Below are 25,685 nucleotides of genomic sequence, written 5' to 3'. Positions count from 1 at the left end.
CCTTTGTACCCTGTGAGCTTCACAACCACGTCATAAAGCGTGGTGTCTGGTGTCTCCACTGCGCAAATGAGGGAGCTCAGCTCAGAGAGGCAAGTGATCTGCCCAGGGTCTCTCTCACACCATTTTGGCCTACCTGACAAAACCAGTTCCTAGGATACAATGCAGTCAGGAAGTTGGTACCGAGGCACGATTTCATTCGCACCAAAACGGGAAAGTTCCATGCTTACGGTGTCAGCATCTTACCAGAAAGCAAAACTGCTCTGGTGAGGAGGCGAAGGACTCCCGCGCCCGCGCGGCAAGCCGGCTTGAGGCTGGCGGAAAAAGCCGAGCGCGTTCGGAAGCGCTCGCCACGCCTTCCGCAGGGAGCGTCAGGGGGCGGGGCTCGCGTGACGGCGCGTTGCGCGCGGGGCCTTGTGGGAGGGGCGGCCGGTGCAGCCGCGGCTGCCATCTTAGCAATTACTGGCGTTGCGGCCTTGTCGTTGGCGGCGGCCTTCGTGGCGGCCGTCGGCCTCAGGGGGAGGCAGAAAGTCAGCTCGCTGATAGCTCTCCTTCCCCCAGCCTCGACAAGATTGCCAGGCCGCTTCCGGAAGCGGAGGCGAGGACAGCCGGGCACGTGCGGGGCCCGAAGCCAGCGGTTAGTCCCAGCGTCGCCCGGAAGGATGGGCCGGTCTCGGAGCCGGAGCTCGTCCCGCTCCAAACACACCAAGAGCAGCAAACACAACAAGAAGCGGAGCCGGTCCCGGTCGCGGTCTCGGGACAAGGAGCGCGTGCGAAAGCGCTCCAAGTCCCGGGAAAGTAAACGGAACCGGCGGCGGGAGTCGCGGTCCCGCTCGCGCTCCACCAACACGGCCGTGTCCCGGCGCGAGCGGGACCGGGAGCGCGCCTCGTCCCCGCCCGATCGCATCGACATCTTCGGGCGCACGGTGAGCAAGCGCAGCAGCCTGGACGAGAAGCAGAAGCGAGAGGAGGAGGAGAAGAAAGCAGAGTTCGAGCGGCAACGAAAAATGTGAGTGCCCGCGGGGGGAGGGGCCGGGAGCCGGGGAGGCGGCGGGTGCGGGGTGGCGGGGAGGGGGAGCTGCTTGGCCCTGGGGCGAGTGAAGGAGGTTAGCGGGGTCGCAGGGACCGGCCCCGAGCGGCTGCAACCCTGGCCTATGGAAAGCCTGGGGCAGGACAGACCCACGAGTTGGCTGGGAAGGGCAGTAGTGGAGATGGAGCTGGAAGGGCTTGGAGCAGGGCAAGCATTTTGGCGCGAGAGGAGGAGGAGCGTCCCGGAAGTAGAGGGTGGAGTTCCGTGTGGGGTTGGAGCAGGCTGGCCCCGGAAAGTGGACGGAGGACGTTGGGGGGCCCCTGCAGAAGAGCGTTCTTGCCTTGCACCCTAAACGCGGGACAGGGATTCTCGGAGGTGAACCGCTTCAGGTGGTTGAAACGTACACGCACCCAATATAAGTCCTTATACTTTAGTGTACTCCTGCTGGTAGAGACGTCGCGGTCGCTTTTCCTGTCTTGGGCCTGCTCTTTTTGTTTTCTGAGGTGTAAAAACAGAATGCGCGCAGCTTAGGTGTGCAGTGAGGTAAATGAATCTTGACGCTTGAGTTCACCTGTGTAACCAATCGAAGCCTGCTCCGTCTTTTCACTCTTTACTAGTTATGGGCTGTAGGTCTCCGTAGCACACTTCGGTGCAAGACTGTAACTCGTTTCCCTTTTTGGTGTATACGTGCTGTTCAGAAGATAGAATATTCGCTTTTACTTTTGCATTGATCATATGCAGAAGAGTCACCTCTCAAGTACCTTTTGGTCTAAGAGTAGGTGCAAATGATTCCAAACGAATGAAATTTTGGTTTTAAAGTGTAGAGTTGTGTTTTGGTTCAAGACCCTGGTACTCTGATGCGCTGGGTATTCTTTCCCAAAGCCACGTTGAAAGGTAGAGAGATTTGCTAACTCTCCCTGTTTAACCAGCCATCTTCCTCAGTTCTTCAGTGCATGTTTAGAAAGTGCTCATAAGGCAGGAGAGTTACTGAATATAGAATTTTCCTGAGACAGATTTATGAGTGCTGAACCGTGTAGGCGTTTTCAGTCTCTGCAGTGTAGTTTGTGTTATGTTCCAGCAAAGCTTGTTTCTGAAAGGAAATCATTAAGAGGTAGGGGACTGGAAAACTAACTATTATTACTGGAGGAAGCAGTACCTGGAGATCTCTTTCACTGCGTTTCTTTAAATCATGCACAACGCTTGCATTTTTCCTTTACTTAGAACTATCGGTGGGAAGTATGAACACCGAGTACGAATAATTGTGTCACAAGAAACCGTGATTATATAGAATCCCGTTTTTTTGGTCTGGAACAAGATCCTTAACTGTGAAGATGTAGCTCTCAAATAACTGTCAACAGATGAACATTTAAAAAAATTAGCTAAGATAATTCTGAGATAGTATTTCCATGTGAAAACAAAGGATACCTCCAAAGAGTAATGATTTGCCATTCATTAGAGAGCCGAAACTTACGGGGAAGAGTGAAAGGAAACTTGGTATCCAAGGAATAGATAGAAGTATTTAGCAAGCTACACACGAATAGCAGAGAAGAAATCCAGGGATGAAATGAGAAAATAGAGCAGTTACATTGCCCCAAGTTGATAGAGGAAGCACATGGCCGTTAGCATTTATGAAGGGAGGAGGGGGCAGAGCTAGCAGCCACCTGTTCACTGAATCCCTGCGTGTCGTGCAGTAGGCACTACTTAGTACGCTCTAATGCCTAATAATACAGAGGAGACGATTGAAAGATATAGGTTTTGCAGTCATGGGAATGGGCAGAAGTAGTTGTTTATTTACAAATCCTGTTGGTTAGTTCATTCACCTGATACTTATGGAGCATCTTAATAAGTGCCAGACACTATGCTAGGAGCTGTTACTCTGAAGATGATTGACCCCTCCAAGGTCTCCATCTAGCTTGAAGACAGGTAGGTAGATAATAATACAGTGTGGTAAATTCAGTGATAGTGATGTGACTGTAAAAAGGAAGCATCCTGGATGGGTAAACACCTTAGTGCTCCTCAGGAGTGAGTGGCAGGTAAAAATAGGATTCTGTCAGGCTAAGCATAGGAGGATACTTGTGGACCAAGGGAGGGAGCCCCCTCCACCCCTGCCAGAATAAAGGGAGGGGTGCAGTATGGTCTTAGGTGGAGTAAAGAGGTGAATATTGACTGGCACATGCATTTCTGTAAGTATTCAAGTCATGGAGTGGCTGGAGAGGTAGATAGAGGCAGGGAATCATGAGAAGGGTCTTGCCATATTAAGGAGCTTGGATTTCATCATAGAAACCAGAAGGGTTTTAAGCAGGCAAATGGCGTGGGATTGTAGGTTTGGTTTTCAATGGAGCATGTACTGCTGTGTAGGATAGAAAGTTACAGTAAGTCCACATAGGAGTAGTGAGGGAGCAGTTGTTGGAATGGAAGAGAGGGGCAGATTTAAGAAGCATTTAGGGCAAACAAAATTGGATGTGAAATATAGGGGAAATAAAGCATTGTTTTGGCTCTCATGTTTATATTGTGGCTATTACATCTCAGCCACCAAATGTTTAAGTGACTGCTGTGGGTCAAACACTAGTTAAAATGTCAGAAACCTGCACTTGGCACTTCCAGTGTAGGCACTCGATTTTGGACATAGTGAGTTCATCCACGGTTGACACGGGAGACTGAAGCCTGGGGGAAACCTTGAGAGTAGATAGAATGGCCCAGGCAGAGAGTGGAGGGAGAAGAGCAGTTGATTCATGGGACTGAAAGAACCTTAGGGAATGTCTGGATGTACAGTTGGACAAAGGGAGACAAGTGTGTGGTGTAGTAGATAGCAGAGAACGTAACAGAAGAACACGCACTGTCAAGTGTACCTTCTAGAGGTCCAGTGTGAGATGGAGAGAGACAGCAAAATTAAAATCTCTTGGGCTTAACCGATTAGAAAGTCTCCTTAAGGTTGGAAACCAGATTGTTTTGCCGTTTACAATTCTGAGGCCTTGAATAAACTACCTGCCTGTGAGCTTGATTTCTTATCTGTAACATGGAGATACCTGTCTCGCTTATTGTGAAGATTAAAAGTACTTAGGTGATACTTGGCATGTATGTAATGAGACTCAGTAAATAATGTTATTTAATGTAATTTTTTTACATGTAGGCAGATTGAACCTGGTGATTTTAAGAAGTGATCTTACAAGTTACGATCTTGATGCAGTAAAAGGCAGACCTTAAAATTAAAAAAAATTTTTTTTCCTCACTGTTGAAAAGTTCATTCCTGTGGTTGAAAATTCAGTTCAAAAGATTTCCTTCTCCTTATGTCCCAGTCATTCAGTGTTGCTCTCTCTTTCCTCCTCTGCGCCCTTATCATTTTTCCTATGTCTTATTTTGAGACGCTTTATGCCTGTTGTGATAACTGTTGGAAAAAATGAGTGGCTGAAAATGACTTGCAGCAGATCAGGATAATATTAATGGCATAGTAACTTACTGTAGCCTGTGGTATCTAGGTTCACATATACTTGATGTTCAATTGCATGGCATATCGAGAGCCTCCTAAATCCGAGTGTCTAAAGTGAACTGGGATCTGTATGAGTGATTCTTAGAAGAATGCTCATTGTGAGAGCAAATTCCTTATATTGGAACTACGTACCTCAGGGAGGTTAGGGCTTTGAGACAAAACATTAGGACATAAGATCAAGCTGATGTTGGTAAGAATTTTATCAATTTTTTAGGTAATTATTTTGGTAGCTAAATTTTTGTGCATACCTTTGCCTTTAATGTTTGTCGTGGAGAAACAGTGCAGGGTAGTAGCATGCTTAAGATCGTTATCTTTGGAGTTGCCTAGGTTGAGGGTCACCTCTCAGTCACCTGTTTAGCCTCAGGAGCCATCAGAGATGCACATTATGCTGTGGAGTATAAAGCTTTTGGCAGTGTAGTTAGTTGGTGTCTATTCAGTACTGAGTAAATACCGTTTGCTAATATTATGAAGCAGTTCCTAGAAGGACACTACTAGGGTTGAGTTTGTACATTTTAAAGACTTAAAAATAATATTAACCAATGCTCTGTACAAAGTCACACTCGCATTTAACGATGGGCCCTTGCTGTTTGTTTTAATAGTTGCCATTTTAAAGTTGATTGTGATTAGTGTTATGAGAGCATGGAGAAAATGAGGACCTACTCTTATCTATTGAAAAACTTCAAGGTTTTCATTCAACCCTTTCATCAGCGTCAGATTGTTTGTTTGGTTGCGTTGGGTCTTCGCTGCTGCACGTGGGCTTTCTCTAGTTGCGACGAGCAGGGGCCACTCTTCCTTGTGGCACGCAGGCTTCTCATTGCAGTGGACTCTCCCGTTGCGGAGCACGGGCTCCAGGCATGCGGGCTTCAGTAGTTGTGGCACGTGGGCTCAGTAGTTGTGGCACACAGGCTGAGTTGCTCCACGGCATGTGGGATCTTCCCGGAACAGGGCTCAAACCCGTGTCCCCTGCATTGGCAGGCGGACTCCCAACCACTGCACCATCAGAGAAGCCCTCACAGATTCTTAGCAAGGGGATGGATTCAGCAGAGGAGCCTGAGGAAAAGATTAGAGAGAGAAAAGAATATCAAGAGTGAGAACTCCTATGGCAACAGTTTTAAGGAACGGCTAGGCAGTCATTTTAGGTGAAGGATCTTTCCTAAGATACTAATGGCAAAAATGGGTTGTTGGGTTTTTTTTCTTTTCTGAGAAAGTTTCAGGGCTTCTTAGGAAAGTTAGCTCAGTTGCTGCCTTATCATTGATTATGATAATAAGTTTGTCATCAATAAGAATGAACTTTTTAAAATTTTAAGAGCCACCTATCCCTCCCACCCTCCTTCGGCTAACTGGTAGAGGAAGGCTATGTTGTACTAAGTTTCATTCAATTCTATACCTTATATGTTTGTGCTCTTGTGGGAAAAGACAAGACAAATGAAGAAAAACACAGGAATACAGAGATTGCTGAGACATGCGGAGAATTTTTACTTATCATGTATGTTAATACTTACATTTAGCTGTAGAACAGAGTCGCAGAAGTATAGGCTCTATTAGTAGGTATTAGTGGGGTTCAGGTTTCTAGCACAGCATCTAGTGCATAGTAGGTTGTTCAGTACAGACTTGTCGTATCTCTGAAGTGCTTAATTCTCTTGTTCGTGTGCCCTTGGTTTTCTGGATCCAAGTGTGTGGGGGGAAGGGGATTAAAGCAATATCCGGCTCTTAACTTTTTCAGCACTGGATCCAAAAATTGATTTAAATTTTTTTCTGAGTGCTGAAGTAGCAATTTTAACCTTACTGAAAATAACAGCGACAGCAAAAATTATATCCTTGATCATGCTTGTAGGGGAACAGCTCTGCTCTGGTGCCCTGACCTTGCCTGTCTCCTTGTGTAGGGCGCAGCAGCAAGGCTTAATTACAGTCCTGGGGGTGTGCCGTGGTGCCTTCAGGAACAAAGGGGGATGAGCAGCCTTGTAAGAAACTCCACTAGGCCATTTCTCATCCTCTGGGTTTCAGTTGAGCTTGGGAGTTTCCGCTTGCCCTCCCCTTTAGGCTGGAAAACTGCTGAGCTGTACTTAGAACGGACTCCTTAGCAGCAGCCACCTGTTGCCTACATTGCTTGTCACCCTGTACGGCCTGTCACCTGGCCTCTCTGGTTTGGTGTCCATCAGTGGGAGCAGAGACACAGGGAGCTGACAGCATGCTGATCTGGCTCCTGCTGTAAATAAGGAACTGGATTGGTTTGAGCTCTTTTCTCCTTGCTGACCAGATCTGTGGAGGTGTGGTCCCACTGGCCATTGTGCCATATTGCTGTCCTCTAGGGACTGTTTGCCTGACAGAAACCCTGAGCATGTGTCAGATCTCTTCCACCTTTACCAAATTCCTGAGTTAATTAGGCAGCTTTTCTACTGATAAACAAACCCAAAGCCTTATCCAATTCTTTTCCCTCATCTTTTACTTTGTGTGGAAAGTTTTAACTGGAACTTGGTTTACAGTGTTGTGCTTTAAGAGTTGTACCATTTTTGAAATTTTAAAATGAGGTTTCTTTGTAGACGTCGCTACATTTACTAATTTTATAAGAACCAACTAACAGAAGAAAGTGTGGGGCGGGGTGTGTACGCTTCTGAAACTTCGTGTCATGAAAGCTTTCCAATTCAGCAAAATAGGGTATTAATCCTCATACAGCTGTCATCCAGGTTCAGCAGTTGTTAGCTTGCTTGTTTCATTTCATATTTCTGTCTTTCTCTTTGGATGAAGTAGAGAAACAATATTTTTATGTTTGGAATGTAGTTTAATTTCCATTGAAATAGCTGCCTGATGGCTTTTAGGTATTCCTGGCCATTCTAGCGTTGGGGTGGATATCTCTTCTCTTTTACTAGGCTGCTATAGCTAAAGGCTTATTGAAACTACCCTAATACTATATTTCATTCAAAGTTAAAAAAGGAAAAGGAGTATAGATAGAGAGTACATGTTAGGCTTTTGTGGGGGGGGGTTTCCCGCAGTGAAAATCACCAATAATTTAGTGTTGGGGAAGAGATATTTAAGAAACAAGAATGGTTATTGCAGATATCTAGAACCTAACAGAAATTATGACTTCTCAAGTAGTTGCTATCTCGCTGACAGAAGTATGTAGGGATTATAAATGCAGAAACAGATATGAATCAGAATATTAGATACATTGGTGTCAGTATGGTAACACTGTGAATAAATAACAGGAGTTGAGAATGAAAGCACTTCAGTGGGAATTGAATCACCCCCCAGAGTAGAGTTGGGTTGAAGTGGATTGGGTATTTAAAGGTCACTTAGAAACTGTAAAGCCTTTACTAAACAGATAAATTGAATGACTCATACATATGTATGAGTCATCAAAAGATGGAAGGGTTACAGATTTTGTTTAATTTTGTGGATTGTGAGAAATATGCAGCATTAATAGATTGACCTCTTAGGATTTAGGTATACTTCCAGAGTCTCTGCATTCATTCCAGCACAAATTATTGTCTCAAGTAATGCCGTTCAAGAGAAATACAGTGTGAGCCACATTAAAAAGGAACTAGTGAAATTAATTTTAATATATTCCCAGTCTGTCTCAAAATACTGTCATTTTAACATGTAATCAAATAAAAGTACATGAGATCTTCTATATCTTTTCTTCTTACTAATCTTCAATTCAAACCAGACATATCTGGCTAGTGGCTATCATATTGGAGATCATTGGTATAAAATGTGCAAGGTTTCCACCATAGTGCCATGATAAATGTCAATATTTTCAGCACAGAATTTCATTTTGAGTGAATAAGTTCATTTATAATACCTAAATGGGGTTAAAATAATTAAACGATATCATGCTTCATTGAACTTTTTAGAAGTGATACTAATATATTTCATCCACTTTCCCATATCTAGAAGAGCTTTGAATTGAAAGTCAGTTAACAAAAGAAAAGGTGCAGTAAAGGGCAAAAGTTTAGAACCTGAATAAGTTTGCCTGTATTTTTGCTAAAAACCACAGTATGTTGCTTTAGCAGTCTGAATCTCTTTGAGTCTGTCTTTATTCTGATCTTGCTTGGGATGGGGGAGGGGAGAATGAATTTAGCTGGTCTGAACTGCTTGCTACATAATAGTTTCTCCTGACTTGTCTGTAGCTCAACCCTTAGACTGAATGGATTGACAGAGGAGCAAATCATATATTTAATAGCTTGTCTTTTCCTTATGAAGCTGGTAACGAAAGTAGATTTCCTGTTTCAGATTCACTCTACAGTTCCTAAAACTACTGCATTAATAAGCTGTTTGTGTACACTAGTCTTTTTGTATTTACTTTAGAAAGTGACAAAACCATGATTTTATATTTATTTGAATTTCTGTATCACTTAATCTTTTGGTATCTATCATTTCCTTGAATGTTACATGAAAATGAGTTGTAAAATCTTAGAAATATGTAAGCAGACTCAGTGTTTTACAGACTCACAACTAGTTCTATTTCAGTTCTTAGGTTTATTTCTTACATTATCTAAGTCCTTTCCCCACTTTGTTTGCTAGTCGGCAGCAGGAAATAGAAGAAAAACTCATCGAGGAAGAAACGGCACGAAGAGTGGAAGAATTGGTGGCAAAAAGGGTGGAGGAAGAATTGGAGAAACGGAAGGACGAGATTGAGCGAGAAGTGCTCCGAAGGGTCGAGGAGGCCAAGCGCATCATGGAAAAGCAGTTGCTCGAAGAACTCGAGCGACAGAGACAAGCTGAGCTTGCAGCGCAAAAAGCCAGAGAGGTAACGCTCGGTCGTTTGGAAAGTAGAGACAGTCCATGGCAAAACTTTCAGTGTCGGGTGTGCCTCCTGCGCAGTTCAGAAAGAGATGGAATGCAGACCAATTCCTTTCTCATCTAAACTTAACATTGCTGCGAAAGTTAATTTTTTAGCCTATTCACATGTGCTGACTGATATTTAAAAGCTATTTTCATAAAACTATCCAAGGATACTTTTTGATTTAATGGAGCTGGCTTACATATTTGAGAAGTGTTTGAAACTTTTGCCATGGCTGCAGGACTTACATTCTTTTTTTGGGAGGGTGGGGGGAGACAGGGAGTGGTAAAGGGAAAAGGATAAAAATCCACCTGTGGTTACGTGTTCTTCTTTTCTGTTTATCTCTCTTATTGCCTAGACTGTGAGAGGCTTTTTGCCTTCAGTCAGATTAAAAAGAGCAGGGCCTAACATTGAGTGATAGCACCTGCTTTTGATAAGTAGGTTTTCTTGCTCTTCTTTTTTTCCTTCTTTTATCCCTCACCCCCTACCCCAAATCCTGCCTCAACACAACGGACTAATTCTAGCATTCTGATCATAAGGCCCTCCATTTTCCTAATGTGTTTCAAAGATCTTTTTAGGAAAAATGTCCAGATTATTCGTCCACTTTTTTAGTATCTACTAACAACTCCTTTTTTTCTCTAGAGAGTTATGAAGGAACAGGTTGTCCTTGTCTGGAGTCAAGCTAAACACATGATTTGTTTTATCAGCAGCTGGAGCAGAAGTTGAAAATGTCTTTCTGTGAGACAGTAATTTGCTACTGAAGCTTTATGGCTTATTTGCACTGATTACTCCAGGATCCTAAAACTTGTTGAAAGTCACTGGAACGCTCAAGGCAAATTACCTTACAGCACTGAGTGTCCCTCAACATAGTTTGCATAGTGACTGTGAATTCCATTGGTGTGTGCCATAGGAAATCCCGTGGTTATATTTTCTTGAACTTCAATGTTTGACTCAAAATATGTGACTCATTGTCATTTTTAATCTTGGCATTATTGTGGACAAGTTGACATCTTATTAAATCTCTTGTTTCCCAGTAAGCTTAGTTTTTCAAATGCATTTTCCCTTGTGCTGTCTAGATATACATGTCTATATTTGGTGGATATCCCAAACTCTGTGCCATTGAGTATATGAAATTTTTGTTAGTGCCTTTAATATTGAAGATACTTTTGGAGTAATGGTGCTGTCTTGTAGCGAGTTATTAATCATAGGAAGATTTTTTTCTCTTCATTTGCTTTTTGTTTCATATTAACAATTTTTTTTTTACACGGACACAACCCTCTGACAGTCTTTCCAAATATTAAAATCATTTGAATATGTATGCTGTGATCTCAACACTGCCCAAACCATCAAGCAATCTTCATATAGCTTGCATTATAAAATCTCATGAAGTTCTCCAAGAAAAAATAAATTACAGAATTTTATTTCCTGACCATGCACCCCCTGGATTCCTGAATTTCAGTTCAGATTGTAGATGACAAGATAAGCTGCCTTTAGAAATTGTCAACATCTGAATGTTAAGTCCATTCTCCCCATGGAAGAAGCCCTTAGTTCCATGAAGTATGGATTACCATTTGTATTTTTCACTAACAGTAAATGTATTTTTCTTATTAATTGTTTGCCTTAGGAATGATGAATTACATTTTTTGTTCCTTCTTACCATAAACATCTGCATTCCTCAGCTCAGCCTTCCTTGTATGTTGTTTCTTTATAAATGGTTGAGCTGCTGATGCAGGTATTGCCAAGCTAACAGTACAAATCATTTTAAAGAGGAAGCTGGCGCGTATGGCAGCCGAGGAGCACACTCTGCAGGACACTGGACAAGACAGTAAATATTCAACTTTTAATGCTGATTAAAGGAGTATAGGTAAAGAATACGTAGGTATACATAATTGGTGAGACAAATATTCACTTTATTTATATTTTATATATTATTTTTTTAATTTGGTAAATACTATCCAGTTTTGTAGTTGTCCTTGTTGATTTGTGTGATATTAAAGTATTAGTAATAATTGCCAGGAAACTGTCATTAGGGAGGGTTTAGTTGGTTGCTGTTTGGACTGGGAGGGATGATTTAAATTTAGTACTAGAAACAAATTTTAGTGGCTGCACAGTTTATCATTTGTCAGACAGAAGGTAGCTATAAAGCTACCCTGTTTAGTCAGATCGAAATAATTCAGAGGAAGATTAGTGAATATTTTATCAATAAAAAAAATTTATTTTTCTAACATCTTAACATGTCCTCCCCTTTAGGAGGAAGAACGTGCAAAACGTGAGGAGCTAGAGCGAATACTAGAAGAGAATAACCGAAAAATTGCAGAAGCACAAGCCAAACTGGTATGTATGAAGCATTCATGAAAAACATTTTAGAGTTCTCGGGACTATTTTAAGGGATTTGAGGGAACAGTAGGAATAGTTGAGTAGATTTTAGCTACTGTCTTCTAGAGGAATCTGTTTGGGGCAAGCCAGAAATTCTGATTAATCTGGAGAAAGTTCCAAAATTCACAGTGGTTTAAAACAGCTTTCCTAGGGGAAATTGTACTGTCCCCATCCCTAATTTCTTCTGTACCTAAAAAGACAAAAACAAAAACTTGAAGGTTAAGTTCTTAATTAAGTCTACTAATACGCAGCGTTTCACTTGGCATTAGTTGCTTTGTTACCAATTACTAGATAGAATAAGTAGAGAGTATATATTTGATACTAAGTGTACCAGATTAATAAATTTTTTTCATATTTCATGTTTATAATCTAACAAGGAATACAGAGACTTACAGAATTACAATATGAGATACAGGTGTAAAAGGAGATACAATTTTTACATTTTAATAAAGAAGTCAGTATAAGAATATTGAAGTAAATTTTTTAAATAGAAAAATGAATACATATCACTTCTATTTTTCTTTCCCATTCTGTATTTTAGTACTTCTATTTGTTTGTTTGTAGCATATGCTAACATTTAAAATAGAATTTAAAAATAGGTACAATTTTTGGTGTAGCAGGGTTTTCCCAATTAAAAGTATGAATATATTTTGAAGCATTCTCAGTATGATGTAAAAGAAAGCTAGAATTAAAGGACTATGGATATAAATAAATCAAAAAATGAAGAAGGATAGTCAGACATTATAAGGGAAAATTTTCTTTTCCTTATGAAGATGGCATATAGGAATTCTACTTCAAAGTAAGAATATAAATCAGAGATAGAGGGAAATTTACTTAGAATGAATGAGGATTAGTGGTATTTACTGCCCAGGAATGAAGACATGACCCTAGAGGGACTCTTGGTTTTAGACAAGTTTTGTCTAGTTAGAAATGTGTTGAGAATAATGCAGCCATAGGAAGACATTTGCTGCTAAGTCATACTCTTGACTGGGGGAGGAAGGCAAGATGGAAGCTCCAGTTAAGCGATTCAGAAAAAACAAATTCTGTGACTGTGTTTATAAAGGCACAGAAAAAGATCTGGGAGGATCTAAGTAATTAACAGTGAATCCCACTGGGGGGTTGGTGAAGGAGGACTGTAAATAACTGTTTTATAGTGAATAAGAATGTGAAAGTTAAAACCACCAGCAGTTGGTTCTAGAGTATGATCTTTTAAAAGATAATCTGCCCCAGATAAGAGCCAAACTAGAAATACCCTAAACAACTTACTGAACATGACACAAGGGATTCTTAATATCACTGTCCTGGTTACTGTGAAAGCCACAAGGAAAGGGGAAGACCTACTTGTGCTTTACCAATGAAAAGACCTTAAAATCTGCTTAGGTGGAAGAAGCACCATGAATATGAGGTGGGTGAGAAGTCATAATAAGATGTATCAATACATTGCTGATTAATACATATGTGATAACGCTTTTTTCTTTTAGTGATTCCACATAAGGAGAAAATCTCAGTGCAAGTGCGAGAGAAAGTAAGAGGGGAAGTGTGCATCTTAATTTTAGTTTTGAAGGTTGAGCTTTGAAAGGTAGATACAGTCTTGTTTGTAAGGCCATGGGTATTTGCAGGAGAGATGAACAGTATAGTTGGTGCTAGAAACATTGAAGCAAAATTACCCAGTACGTGGGATAGAATTCCTCTTAGAACGTGGTGTAAGAGACTGTATAGGGAGTTCAGTTTGCAGATGTCCTGAAAGGCCAGATTGTGACTTCTAGAGCAAAGGTTCTAAGCTTGGTATACCCTGCCAAGGTCTTGATCCCTTCTGACCCTGGGGTAGCTGTCTGAGTGCCTGGGGACAGCTTGGCCTCCTTACGTTCCTCTAATAGCCTTCTTTGTTTACCCAAATGAACCATAAAAATAGGAGATTAGCAAAGCATATTCTAAAGCAGTGCTTTTCAAGTGGTGGTAAAGTTGCCCAGGTTTTGTTTTTGTCTTTTAATCCCAGTTTGTCTCAGACCTCTACTTTTGCAAAATACAGTTAAGATGAATTATTAGAAAAATGAGGTCAAATTGCTATAGAAGTTTCTAAAATGCTTATTCTTGGCTTCTGCATATCTTATTGTGGGTCAGTTACAGTTTGCACTGTCGTTGGTCCATGGGCCATCCTTAGAGTAGCACTGCTCTAGAACCCTTGAGTTTGACTTCGTATTATTAGACTGCAGTGACGCTGCTCTGACTGCATGTTATCAATAAAACTTCAGTGAAAGGGTATCTTAGGGAAGAAGCAGCTTGAATTTGAGGAAAATTGGTAAAAATCTGGACATAACTAATTTGCTTCTTGTTTTCAGTAATGTTGGAAGCATAAGAAATTATTGTTCCTGTTGGAGAGAATTAATTTTTATTTGGTTCTATTGGTGGCCATGTCCTTGCAGGGAAAGTAGAGTACCCTTTGTGTAAGAAGAGACAAGAAAATGTTACTGTATAAACATGCAAGGCACACTATTGCAGTTTCTCTCATTTTTATCGTCCTTTCCCTTTCCTCTCAATTTTGAGCACAGTTCTTTAATCTTTATACACGTTTCTTAGTATTTACACTAGGAAATACTACATAGAATGTATTGAAAGTCTTGTTAAAATAATAGACATATGAATAAAAAGCAATTTGGAGATAAAAGTAGTCAGGATGTTAAGTTCTCTTAAAGGCATTAGTGTATTAATTGTGGAGACAAGGACAACTCCAAGAAAAGTCAACTAATGATATGGAACTATTTGGTACGTGGTATGAGTTACATGAGGTAACTGACATAATTGCCCTGGGAACCTTCCTGGAAGAGATACCACTGCTCTGGACCTTGATGGACAGTTAGAAATTGAATTTAGGGTGAGGACAAGAGGGTGAGGAAATGAAGTAGGGCGAAGACCTTTAGGGAAGTACAATTAGAAAAAAAGCAAGAATGTGTGGGATCTCTTGGGATAAGCAGTAGTAGTTGTAGTAAACCCACTTTATGTGTAGTCAGAAGTTCAGGTTTTGAAAGCAGATTAGACAGGTTGGAAAAGAGTGTACCCTGGGGGAGATTTCTTGTCTATAACCATGAAAGAATAACACAGTGATCTCTTGTAAATCAATAAAGGAGACCAACTTCCTGAAAGGGGTGGGGGGGGACTACTTCGAGAGGTAAAAGAGGTAACTTCACACGAGTAAAATGAAAAGTAGCTGTAGTAAATTCCTGAAAATAAATCCCAGCCTTAATGGGAAAACAAAGAAATGCCCCCTCTCTTTTCCTTTTTCTCTAATACTATATACCAAATTTGAAAAGACTTTTTTTCCCCGTTAGTAGCAAGTGTTGGCAAGAATATGGTATAAAGAGACCCTTTATATAGTGCACTATTCTGGGAGTTTAAATGGATGTGACCATTTTAGAAAATAACAATAAATCAGTATATACCAGGAACCTTAAATTTTAATTCTGCGCCTAAGAACTTACCTAATGGAAACTGAATCCAGTACAAATCAATTCACACACAAAAATGTTTTCCCCTTATTTGAATAGTGAAAATTGCCCAGGTTTTTAGATAAATTATAACACATACATACAGGGGATTTTTCTGTAGTCAAAAAGCATCTGATAATACAGGGGAAGTATGATTTTCCTAATTTGAAATGTATATTTGTACATTTAATAGAAAAATATACCAAAGTACTGAGAATAGTTATCTCTAATTGGTAAGCCTATAAGTAATTTTATACTTTTCTCCAGTTTCTACTTTTTTTTTTTTTTTTTACAAGTAATGTGTATCACCATTATGATCAGGTAAGAATAACTAGTAAAGAAAGTAAATTTAAGCCACACTTAGACTAAGTTTTAAGTAAGCCCTCGTGACAAAACTTCAAAGATTGCTCCCAGTAATGTCTGTAGTAAGGAACCAGATTAGCTAAGCCATACGGACTCTCATATATGATACATGTTAAGTGGTCTAGACCAAGAGTAGTTTTTGCTCATTTTAGTTGCAAGTTGTTTATCAAGATACTTGATTTTATCTGTCCATAAGGAGGCAAGAAAATATTAACGAACATACGTATTTGATTTATAAAATCAAACAAAAACTAATCCAAAAGTGGATTAGCTTGACTTGGCTTTTTGGCAGATTGGTTCCTAGTTCTTGGGTTAGTATTGGCATTGCACAGCTATCATCAAACATTTGAAAGGCTGTTGTTAGTACAATGGAGAATTTTAAGTTTCTTTAAAATGTTAAAAGTAGTACTTAAAATTTTTCAAAGTCCTCTTCTTCACACAGTTTTTAGTGATGCGTCTGGGATAAGCCCAGATACTATTCTGAAATGTGTATGAATCTTATTTATTCAGAACAGGAAACAGACTAAGTGAAGGTGGTAGGTGTTGCCATGGAATGAAATGTTCTAGGAGGTTATGTCAGTAGGAAAAACGACCCCTCAAACTGTCTCCTGAAATTCTGGGTCTATAGTATATTTCCTCTCTTTAATATTGAAATAATTTTCCTCTTTTCCCTTGCCAGTTAGGGAGATTTAGCGTGCTCATTGTGCTGTGTAACACGTGGTATCTCACCAGTTTGAGAGATGAAAAGATAGTACCATGTTTACAAGCTGACTATATATGAAATGTATTCCACATACTTAAGTTTCAAGTAAACCAGATCTCACTTTGCAATTAAGAGATAGCTCTGAAAAGAGTTCTTAGGGAGATGTAAGAAAGAATTTTTTAATGTTCGTGTAGTAGACAGAAAAATGTCTCCTGCCCCCCAAAAAAGATATCCATGTTCTAATCCCTAGAACCTGCGAGTGTTACCTTATATGACAGTTAAAGAGTCTACACAGATGTGAATAAGTTAAGGATCTTGAGGTGGGGAGTTTATCCTGGATTATTACTGTGCCCTAAATGCCTTTACATATATTCTTATAAGAGGGAGATGGAAGGAGATTCTACCACAAAACACAGACAGGAGAAGCCAAAGACAGAACAGAGAGAGATTTGAAGATACTGGCCTTGAAGACTGTAGTGATGTGGTCAGAAGGCAAGGAGTCCTCTTAGCAGCCACCAGGAATTGGAAGAAGCAAGGAACAGACTCCCTTTAGATCCTTGAGAGGGAGCACACCCTGCTGACACCTTGATTTGGGCCCAGTAATCCTGATGTCGGACTTCCGGCTCTCAGACTAATCATGTGCTGTTTTGAGCCTACCTAGTTTGTGATAACTTGTTACCTAAAAATGTGCAAGTGTTTTTGGTATTGGACAGTGGGTAGAGGCTGGAAGAATTTTGAGGTACATGATAGAAAGTGCCTAGACTGTTAGTAGGAATATGGGCTTTAAGTGCACTTCTGGGGACTTCTCTGGTGGTCCAGTGGTTAAGAATCCGCCTTGCAATGCAGGGGACGCGTGTTTGATCCCTGGTCGGGTAACTAACTAAGATCCACATGTCGCAGGGCAGCTAAGCCCACTCGCAGCAACTAGAGAGCCTGCGTGCCGCAACTACAGAGCCCTTGCAGTCTGGAGCCCATGCGCCACAACTAGAGAGGAGCCCGGGTGCTGCTACTAAGACCCAACACAGCCAAAAATAAAGAAAGAAATCCCTTTTTTAAAAAGGCACTTCTGGTTAGGGTTAGAAAGAAAATGAAAGCATGTTATGCAAACTGGAGGGAAGGAATTCCTTGTTATATAGTGGAAGAAAACCCAACTGAACTGTGACCTACAGTTGTGTGAAAGGGAGAACTTACCTAAGCGATGAAGCTCATGTACAGCTGAAGATATTTCTAAGTAAAGTGCAATCTGGTTTCTTCTGAATATTTATGTAAAATGCAAGAGGAGAGTAATTGAGGAAAGAATCAAGAAGTAAAATAAATGAGAACTTGATTTTTGGGGAAATATTTAGCCTATTTAGATTGCAAAAGATGCTAAAATTAGATTCACTATTAGAAAAACTTGTTCTGGAAAGAAGTCTAAGGGTATGATTGGACATCCTTTTGCTAATGCTGAAGAGTTTATGCCTGTGACTCATAGGTTACCTCAGCCATTTTAGCAAAAGCCAGGATTAGATGAGATTATCCAGAAAAGACCTGTGGAAGAGCCTGTTGTCTAGTGGCCTGATATACATGGGAGACTTACAGTGTTTTTGAGATGTTATATCAGCAGAAACACTGCCAACATGGACTGAAAGGGAGAGAAGACCTAATGATGAAAGGCTTTCAGACTTCACTAACATAGGAAAAGGTGATATGAAGTCAGAACAGAGATATGAAGGTACTGGCCGAAGGAATGTGGCCCTGGAATATCAGCATCTTGATTTTGTTGCAGTGATACTGATTTTGGACTTCTTGCCTTCAGAATAAACTTCTGCTGTTTTAAGCTATCCAGTTTGTGGTAATTTGTTACAGTGGCTACAGGAAACTAACATAGTTGGAAAGAGAATGGGGCATTTATGCTAGAGTGAGTGTATTATGTAAGTTGAAACAGCACAGTACTTAGGATGGCTCATAATGACATATTTATACATTTTAAGAGATAGGAAAATATGGTATGCCATCAAATGTAAATGTCAATTAAATATTTTAATTTGAAAGAGTGGGCAAATTAGGTAAGGATTTTAAATCACTGAGAGGCTTGTTCCCAGTTGATAAGGCAGAAGGTTGATTTAATGATGTTCATGTATTCTTGGCAAAGATTTTTTAAAAACTTTCTGGACATTAATGTATTGCCGTCGTGTGGGGTGGTGTGAAGGATGGAGACTAGAAACGAGAAAGCCACTGAGGTCAGTGAAAAAGATGGGCACTTGATCAGGTGGGAGTAGAAACAGTAACGAGAATAGTTGAACTTGGTGAGTGATAAGGGTGTACAGAGGGAGGGAGAAGAGGAAAAAGGAAGGAAAGTAAAAGTCTATTGTGGGAACCAGGGAAGACCTGATGTAATCCTGCTAAGAGCCAAGGATCACCAGGCATTGAAGGAGAGCTTTCACAAAAAGGAATGAATACTGAATAAGACAAACAAAAGAACTGAGTAAAAGAACAGAGAATTTAGGCTACAGAATATTAAAAGAACCACATCTAGAACAGTGCAGTTTTTTTGTTATGTTTATAGACATGAATGGTAAAATCCTGAAGGTATCAGATTTCTCTTTTGGCAGTAACACAGAGCACTCTCTCCAGAGGTCTGGAAGGCAGTGAGTTTTGTACCCAATGTTTCTTTTCAAACCAAGCTCAACTATCAGTCAGTTCCTTCTTGAAGCAATTATTTGTACTTTAAGTAAAAGGGGGCTAGAAGGAGTGTGGTGGTATGATTTCTCTTTAGATGAGTAGCTAATGATATCCCGTAATGATAGTTAGTGTATATCCTAAGGAGGTAACTCTCAGAATAACTAAATTGCCATGGCCCCTGGAGGAAAAGAGGGAATTGCTTTTTTCAGTCCTTCTTTGTTATTTTCTTTTTTAAACCTTGTACATGAATAACATCATAATAGTTTGCTAAGGGTCAAAACTAATTACATTAAATTTCTTTTTATAATTTTTTTTTACTCATTGTTTATCTAAAAGGGGACATACATTATAGTTTTTATGGAGGGGAGGGTGCATTAAAGAAACGAAATTGCAGAATGGCAGAGTGAAACAGGAGGTATGTTTTGGGAGGTTAAAATGCAGAAATTCACATTTCCCAGTAGGGGCATGATTCCTAATGGTAAGATTTTTTTAGTTCTTTCCATCATCCCAGTAATCACTCCTGATAAATATTTCTATCTTTAGATTTTTGCAGTAGGACCTCTAGGTAAAGTGGGAGGGGAAGACAAAAGATACTGGGAAGGGGGTTAAGTAGACCCTTCTACTATAATGGTATGTTTTGCTCTTGTGTATTTCATCTCAGCAGTCATTCTTTTTGCATGGGGTGCAGGGTTGAAAGCCTTTTTGAGACCAAACAGGGTCCTGGGTGTAGTGGCTGGGAAGGACTGCCCCACTGTAATGGCTCTAGTATGGTGGGTGTGTTACCTTTCTCTTTGGCCTCCCTGATGTCCACCACGTTAGTCTTGTAGGAGAATTTAGTGTTGTTCACCTGTATCAATACGAATGTGCATACCCTACCCCCACTTGGAATAATGTTTTCTTTTGCATACATTTGAAGCGAGAGGAGAGGAACAGTGTATATGTGCCAGCAGATGGGACCATCAGGAACAAAGCAGCCTTTCAGTCAGTTAACTGCAGAGGGAGGTGGGAGGCAAGGCTTTAGAAGAATACCTAGCAAGTAAGGTGTAGAGTCATATCACACTTACAGATGGATAGGCAGTTTTTCATCACTTGAAAGCCACTGTATTAAAATGAGAGACAGGTTTGGTTTTTCTCAACTAGCCTGTTTTTTTTTTTCTTTTTTTTTGCGGTACGCGGGCCTCTCACTGCTGCGGCCTCCCCCGCCGCAGAGCACAGGCTCAGCGGCCACAGCTCACGGGCCCAGCCGCTCTGCGGCACGCGGGATCCTCCCGGACCAGGGCACGAACCCGCGTCCCCTGCATGGCAGGCGGACTCCCAACCACTGCACCACCAGGGAAGCCCATAACCTGCTTTTTTTTAATATATAAAATTTACTTTTATTGTCAAGATTTATCAGTTTATCAAGACATTCATTAACTTCCAGTTGAAAAAGTTTTGTAACTTTCAGTTCAACATAGTTTTCTTATTTTATCTTTATTTATTTATTTTTGGCTGCATTGGGTCTTTGTTGCTGCGCGCGGGCTTTCTCTAGTTGCGGCGAGCGGGGGCTACTCTTTGTTGCAGTCCATGGGCTTCTCATTGCTGTGGCTTCTCTTGTTGCGGAGCACGGGCCCTAGGCGCGCGGGCTTCGGTAGTTGTGGCGCACGGGCTTAGTTGCTCCGCGGCATGTAGGATCTTCCCGGACCAGGGCTCAAACCCATGTCCCCTTCATTGGCAGGTGGATTCTTAACCATTGCACCACCATGGAAGCCCCAGTTTTCTTACTTTAGAGCTAAAATAATTGTTTTCCTTCTCTGGTCACTGTACTTAGGCCCTCAAATATTTTTTGTTTGGTTTAAAAGATAATTTCCAGCATTTTAAAGTATTGCACTTTACAGTGTGTTCTCTCATAATTATCTTATTTCATCTCATAATTACCCTGTCATAATTTCATGGTTATTGTCATTGCTGTTAGAGCCATTCTTTATAGTAAGGGTCAAAAAAATAAGATTTTCCCAGGATTATTGAAGTACTGAAACTTAAAGACCAACTATGCATGTCATAAAATTCTTCTTTGTTTTACAAAAACCTTATGAGTGTTAGTTTTACAAATAGGGAGTCCTCCCCTGATGTATTAGAATTGTTGAAAACTTATTACAGGCCACATTTTAGGATACACGTTTTTTTACATAAAGTAAATACACTTGTATCTGTATCATTCTTTTTATTTGAAAATGTCTTTTTGTTATTTCTGCAGTTTTATTGAGATATAATTGACATAACAGCACTGTATAGCATAAAGATTTAACATATGATTACCATGATAAGTTTAGTGAAAATCCATCATCTTTTTTTTTTTTCTTTGCCAAGGTGTAATTGAATATGCTTAGTTTAAAGCTGTAATAGAACAAAATACAAATATTTATACATAAAGACGGGAAGGACCTGCTTGGTTTCATTTTTTTAAACCATTCCATTGTCAGGTACTTGTAATAGGCATTATGTGCTTAAGCACTGGGGATAACACTTAGCTATCACTCCTGGTTAATTACAGCTCTCCCTCTGTACACACACACACACACACACACACACACACACACACACACACACACACACACACACACACACACACACACACACACACACACACACACACACACACACACACACACACACACACACACTTTTGTCTCCTGTATTTGTAGACTTCAATGAAACTGAACCTTTTCTTTCTCTTCACTGAAATCTAAAGATAATTTCAGTGCAGTAGAAATGGTATTTTCTGTCTGTGAAGGAAGTTACTTTTTAAATCTTGTTTAATTTTTTGATTAGGTAATATGATCACATGATTCAAGATTTAACAGCCACACAGTATTTTTTAAAATATATTTTCCATAATATATTTAATAGTCCATATTGATGAATATTGGGGTTTTTCCAGTCTTTTACAAACCACGTTGCAATAAACTTGTTCAATTTTGCATGTATGCAAGTATGTTTATAGTATAAAATCTAGAAAATTAAATTGCTGGATATAAAAGTACTGCGAAATGTAGTTTGGGGTGGATAGTGCCAAAGTAGTTTTCATAAATTTCTCAAATGGGTTGAAGTTGTGATGTTCAAACCGGTTAGTCCCCAAGCTTCTTTCTAATCTGCTTTCCTAGGGGCTGAGTTAGAACCTTACGGAAAAGCGAGTCTGTGGTGTTTATCCTGGAAAGAGTTTCCAAAGCACAAGCGTGCCCCCTAAGAGTCTTTATTAAGTCTTGATTCAGTTGCATGTGCCATGCTCTGACCCCAATGTGGGATGATTTATTAAAACTGGATGAATTTGCATATGAATTTACTAATGGTGATCAGAAGCAGATGATTATTTCTCTTGTAATTATCATTGAAAGTCTAAACAAGAGAATGGTGATTTGCAATGGACTTTGACACACAGGTAGGATTGTCGTAGGAAAGAATGGCATGAGCTGAGCTGGTGGAGGGCAGATAGAAAGGATATGGAAAGTCACAAATAGTATGCTAATCTAGGAAGTTAGGCCATGTCTGTGCACAGTGGAAATCATTGGAAGGCTGAGGGCAGGAGAGCACAGTGCTCAGGAAAGGTGAAGCCAGCAGCATTGTGTAGGGTGGATTGAAGGGCAGAGACTGGAAACAAGACCATTTTAGGTCTGCGAGAGATCTGGGGCCCTGAACTGGCACGGTGGCAGAGGGAAGGGACAGAGCTCTAGGGGAGAGAATATAAAGGAAGAGAGGGATATAAGGGGGGAATTGACAAACCTGAGGGCTGTTTGGTTGTGTCGAGGGAGGAGGGAGGAGGGGAAGGAAATAAGCCATACTAGATGCGTGGCAGGAGGGAGGCCAGAAAGGGCTGGTTCATTTTAGGGTTAGGCTTGAAGAATTTAAATCTTGAACATGTGGAGTTTTGAAGGTATTGAAGAGGTTTCCCAGTTGGATGTTCCTCAGCCAGCTGGAAATGTAGCTTAGGAGAAAGGTATGGGAGAGGTACTTCAGCTCTCTGTTGGGTTTCCACCTTATGAGAATATAAAGATACAGAAGTTTGTGAAAATCCACTTGCCCATCTTGCCTGCCCACCTAATTCCCACTCCTTCAGTTTTGGGTCTTCCTCACCTCTGACCGTACTTGGTAACAGTGGATTTGGCCCACTGTCTTCCACCTTTTAGGGTCATGATCCTTCTCCTTACTTGCTCCCCACCCCACCGGCCTCCATCTTAAAGTAAAACAAACCTCTTTCTGGTGTGACTTATGTATTTAAAAGTTGGTTTGTTTTTTTTTACCTATAAGATAAAATTTAAACGTTTTATTAAGTTGAATACTAGAACTTGTCACCTTTTCCATCTTCTGCCATAAAGCCTATAATTCAGTCACATTGACTTTTAGTATTCCTGAAAAGAAAAACCTATCCATGGAGGACCTTAGCCTTTTGAACCTTAGTGTTTCATTTATGGGAGGAGAGAAAATTTTTAAAAGACAAGTTCAAGTGAACAGAAGAATGAGTAAAGGGAAAGGCCACTAAACTTATTGTTAGTTTTTGACCATCTAAAAAACAATTTCAGTAGAATAATGGAGATGTAAGCAGTGAATTTTTAAAATTTGACTTTGAATGGAAATAAGGCATTCGAAGGATGCAGTGTGTATTTTAAGATCAGGGTCAGATGGGGGGGGGAAGGACAACTCAGTGATGGTAGCTGAGATTTAAAAGTCAAGAGTTAGAGCAGGTTTCCTAAACCTTGGCACTGTTCATCTTTGGAGTTAGATAATTCTTTGTTGTTGGGGAGGGGGGCTGTCCTGTGCCTTGTAGGATGTCTGGTGGCCTGTTCTCTGCCCACTGGGTGCAAGGAGGGCCACCCACACACACGGCACACACACGACACACACCACACACACACCACACACATGAGACACACACGCGCACATGCCACACACACGAGACATGACACACATGCACACACGACACACTACATGCACTCACGACACACATGCACACAACACGGCACACACATCGACGCACGACACGAGACACGTGGCACACATAACGCACGCACACGACACACACATGACACACAGCATGTGCGTGCACACAGCACACATGCACGCACACGGCATGCGCGCGCGCACACACACACACACACACACATTGTGACAACCAACCACACACTTCCTAATGTCCCCTGGGAGAGGAATAAAACTACAGCTGGTTGAGAATTACAGGAGTGGACATGAAATCTTTGGGGAGAGGGAGCAACTTGACGGAGCTCGTGAGAATGACCTGATTTTCTTGGTGCAGAGGGGAGTCTTCTGTAGAGAGCACAGGAAGGAAGTCGGTTGCTTGAGACTGAAGGAGTTGTGAAGGAGTCAGAGGCATTGCAGGAATTTGATTGATATCTATTTGAAATTAGATGGCGTTTTATAGTTAGCCAGGTCAAAAGGTCTCATTTTTCTCTCCAGAAAAAAACTTACTATTTCATGGTTGTATATTGACAATATAATGTAGTTCTGTTGGGGATTTTTGTCTATAATTTTTGTATGCCTTTCTAATTATAAACTTAGTTATAGTGATTGGTAATGACATACTCTGAAAATTCATGCCTTGATTCGTATTTGACAGTTTGTTAATCTGGTGCATCGAGGGTGTAGATAAAATAAAAATAGGTAATAGGACAAAAATGTATACTGATCTCGACATGATTTGTAGAAACTTCTTTTCATTTTCAAAATGTTCCAGTGCTTTCCTACAATTTGTTCATATATTTTTCATTAAAAAAAATCAGAAAATTTTGGAATAATTAATAAGGAGTTCTTTTCTAATTCCTAGGTATGTTTTCCTGATACTTTCTATGCGATCTTAGGCAAGATTTTTTAAACATACACTTTTGTGTGCCCCTGTTGATGAATTTGTCACACAATTTCTGGAATATTACTAATAGAAGACATGAAATTCTAGTTTTTTACTTTTACCTTTCAGGCTGAAGAACAGTTGAGAATTGTTGAAGAACAAAGAAAGATTCATGAGGAAAGGATGAAACTAGAACAAGAGCGACAGCGTCAACAAAAAGAAGAACAAAAAATTATCCTGGGCAAGGGGAAGTCCAGGCCAAAACTGTCCTTCTCATTAAAAACCCAGGATTAAATTGCAAACTCTGAACTTTTTACAAAGAAAAATGGAAAAACTTTGTATGGTAGCTTCATGTTGAAGTGGTTTTTTTTTTTGTTTGTTTTGTTTTTTTTTTAATTTGGAAAATCTGGAAAGTTAGCTTGTTCTAATAGGGGCTATGCTCTGCAATTCCTTTTTTTCCCCTCCACTCCTTTAATGTCCATTAAGTCAAATCCTTATCAGATCATTGTTATCTTCCACAAAGCGATATTTTTTCACCTGTTGGATTCTGTATTAGTGATCTGAAGAAGAGCAGATCACTTTGTAAACTATGGATGGTCTGATAAGGTTTTTACTGACCCACTGACTTCACCGTTATACTCTGTTTACTACATCATAATGCTGGTTTTGCTGACTTTTTGTTTTTTTATATATTTATAAAAAAAGAAAAAGTTGGTAATTGCATCGGAAGCGCCCAGGGTGTTGCCGGACCTTTGTGGTATATTGTTAACCAGTGTCCTCGTGGTACTGTTACTCTTGATGTTCCTGACACAGGTAAGGATACAGTTGGTCAGCTCTGATACAACATATACATACAGTTCAGTATTGTCTCTGTTCAACTTGTTTTTATTTCATTGATGAAATCAAACCAGCATTCCCCATTGTGTAAATAAATGATTTTGCTGAATAAAGTAAAGTCTTAAATTCA

The 25,685-nt window shown here is 40.4% G+C and overlaps 1 protein-coding gene across 1 annotated transcript; it reads left to right on the top strand.

Annotated features, from left to right (window-relative positions):
- The first annotated feature begins 408 nt into the window (after positions 1-408).
- Positions 409-25,685, top strand: ARGLU1 (arginine and glutamate rich 1). The gene is made up of 4 exons (XM_030856773.2): positions 409-1,006; positions 9,036-9,261; positions 11,545-11,628; positions 24,848-25,685. Exons 1-4 carry the CDS (start codon positions 660-662, stop codon positions 25,010-25,012), a joined length of 822 nt encoding a protein of 273 aa, XP_030712633.1. The 5' UTR covers positions 409-659; the 3' UTR covers positions 25,013-25,685.

Source organism: Globicephala melas, chromosome 18 (assembly GCF_963455315.2).
Source record: "Globicephala melas chromosome 18, mGloMel1.2, whole genome shotgun sequence".
Taxonomy (NCBI): Eukaryota; Metazoa; Chordata; class Mammalia; order Artiodactyla; family Delphinidae; genus Globicephala; species Globicephala melas.
This window is presented reverse-complemented; position numbering and strand designations above follow the sequence as displayed.